Source organism: Ipomoea nil, unplaced genomic scaffold (assembly GCF_001879475.1).
Source record: "Ipomoea nil cultivar Tokyo-kokei standard unplaced genomic scaffold, Asagao_1.1 scaffold0317, whole genome shotgun sequence".
In the NCBI taxonomy this organism is placed as follows: Eukaryota; Viridiplantae; Streptophyta; class Magnoliopsida; order Solanales; family Convolvulaceae; genus Ipomoea; species Ipomoea nil.
In genome coordinates this window covers 2086862-2088398 of record NW_017616745.1, presented here as the reverse complement: position 1 = coordinate 2088398, position 1537 = coordinate 2086862, and the positions used below count along the sequence as shown (strand labels likewise).

The following is a 1537-nucleotide window of genomic DNA, read 5'->3' as shown; positions in this document are numbered from 1 at the left end:
TAATTTAATACTTGGTTTAACCATTACTAATAATAATAATAATAATATTATTATTATTATAACAATATATATATATATATATATATATATATATATATATATATATATATATATATATATATATATAGAGAGAGAGAGAGAGAGAGAGAGAGAGAGTTGAGTTCAGGTGCGACCGCGCCTTCCCGTGCGGTCAGTGCGGCCACACCAATAGTTATGCAAATATACACCATTAACGTTAGGAAATACACAACAAAAAAAACACAAATTAGGTACGCATCACAAAAAATACACTATTATGTATGAATAAAAGCACCACACCGTGTTAGGAAATGCACTATTAGGGGTGGGGAGTTATATGGTGTATTTTTTGGGTGTGTTTTACATTTTTACATTTCATTGTTGTGTATTTTTCTATACTATTAGTGCCTTTTGTTAACAGTGTTAGTGTCATTTGAGCAAAATATTTTAAAAACCTTATCCGAAATGGGGGGTGTATGTGTAATACTAACCATTTATTTGTACCACGAGATAAATGAAGTGCAAACATTTGTCGTCTATAAATTGCATGAGACTTGAAACAACATTACCTACAAACATCATAACTACCTATTCACCTCTCTTCTGCCAAGTTGTCATCAACATGAAAACCCTCGCACTCTTATTCACACTTTCCCTCTATCTCCTTCCCAACCCAACTCACTCTTCCTTCAATCCAATCCGCCTTCCCACCGCCGACGTAGCAGTAGCGTCTGGCACTCCGGTGCTGGACACCGACGGAAACCAGCTCCAGGCCGGCGAAACTTACTACATAACCTCCACCGGCAGCCCGGGAGCCCTCACCGTAGGAGTGCGAGTTGCCTGGTCAGATTCTACAACAGAATGCGTGACCAGATTGCTCTTATCGCGTCCTTTATTGGACGGCCAACCCATTAGGATCAGGCCGGCGGACCCCAACGCCCCCGTCGTCTTGACGTCGAGTTTCCAGAGCTTCGAATTCATCACCGATATGACCCGGGTTTGTTTGGGTAATGTCTATTGGGGGATCCGGTACGACCAGCCAACCGGCAATTACCTCTTGAACACCACCGAGTTTGTCCCCAACCTTAGCAGCCAGTTCAAGATTGAAGTCGTGCCGGAGCATAACGCTTACAGAATCACTAATTGTCCGTTTGGCGGCCACAATTGCAACAACGTTGGCTTAATCGACTACATGTTGCACCGGGATCTGCGTTTGGCTCTTACTGCAAATTCTTTTTTCTCTGTTGTGTTCAAGAAAGCTAGATTGTGATTTAACACCATAAGCCGGGGTGTGGGGGAGGTTACTTATTCTAAATAAGTGACGTTAGTTGCAGGTTTCACAACTTACAACAGATCCTAGATTGTTGTGTACTGTTTGTGTAATCCCGATCATCTTTAATTTTAAATAAATAAGCATAAAGTATTATCTATGGTTGAACAAATAACAGGTTCACTGGCAGGGCCGGTTTTTTTTTTTTATTTTTGGTGGTAAAATGTTGATGTGCACAAAGAAAAAAAA

At 40.5% G+C, this 1537-nt stretch overlaps 1 protein-coding gene across 1 annotated transcript; it reads left to right on the top strand.

Annotated features, from left to right (window-relative positions):
- The first annotated feature begins 532 nt into the window (after positions 1–532).
- On the top strand, positions 533–1288 carry LOC109165670 (sporamin B-like). The gene has a single exon (XM_019314537.1). It carries the CDS (start codon positions 533–535, stop codon positions 1286–1288), a length of 756 nt encoding a protein of 251 aa, XP_019170082.1.
- The last annotated feature ends 249 nt before the right edge of the window (positions 1289–1537 follow it).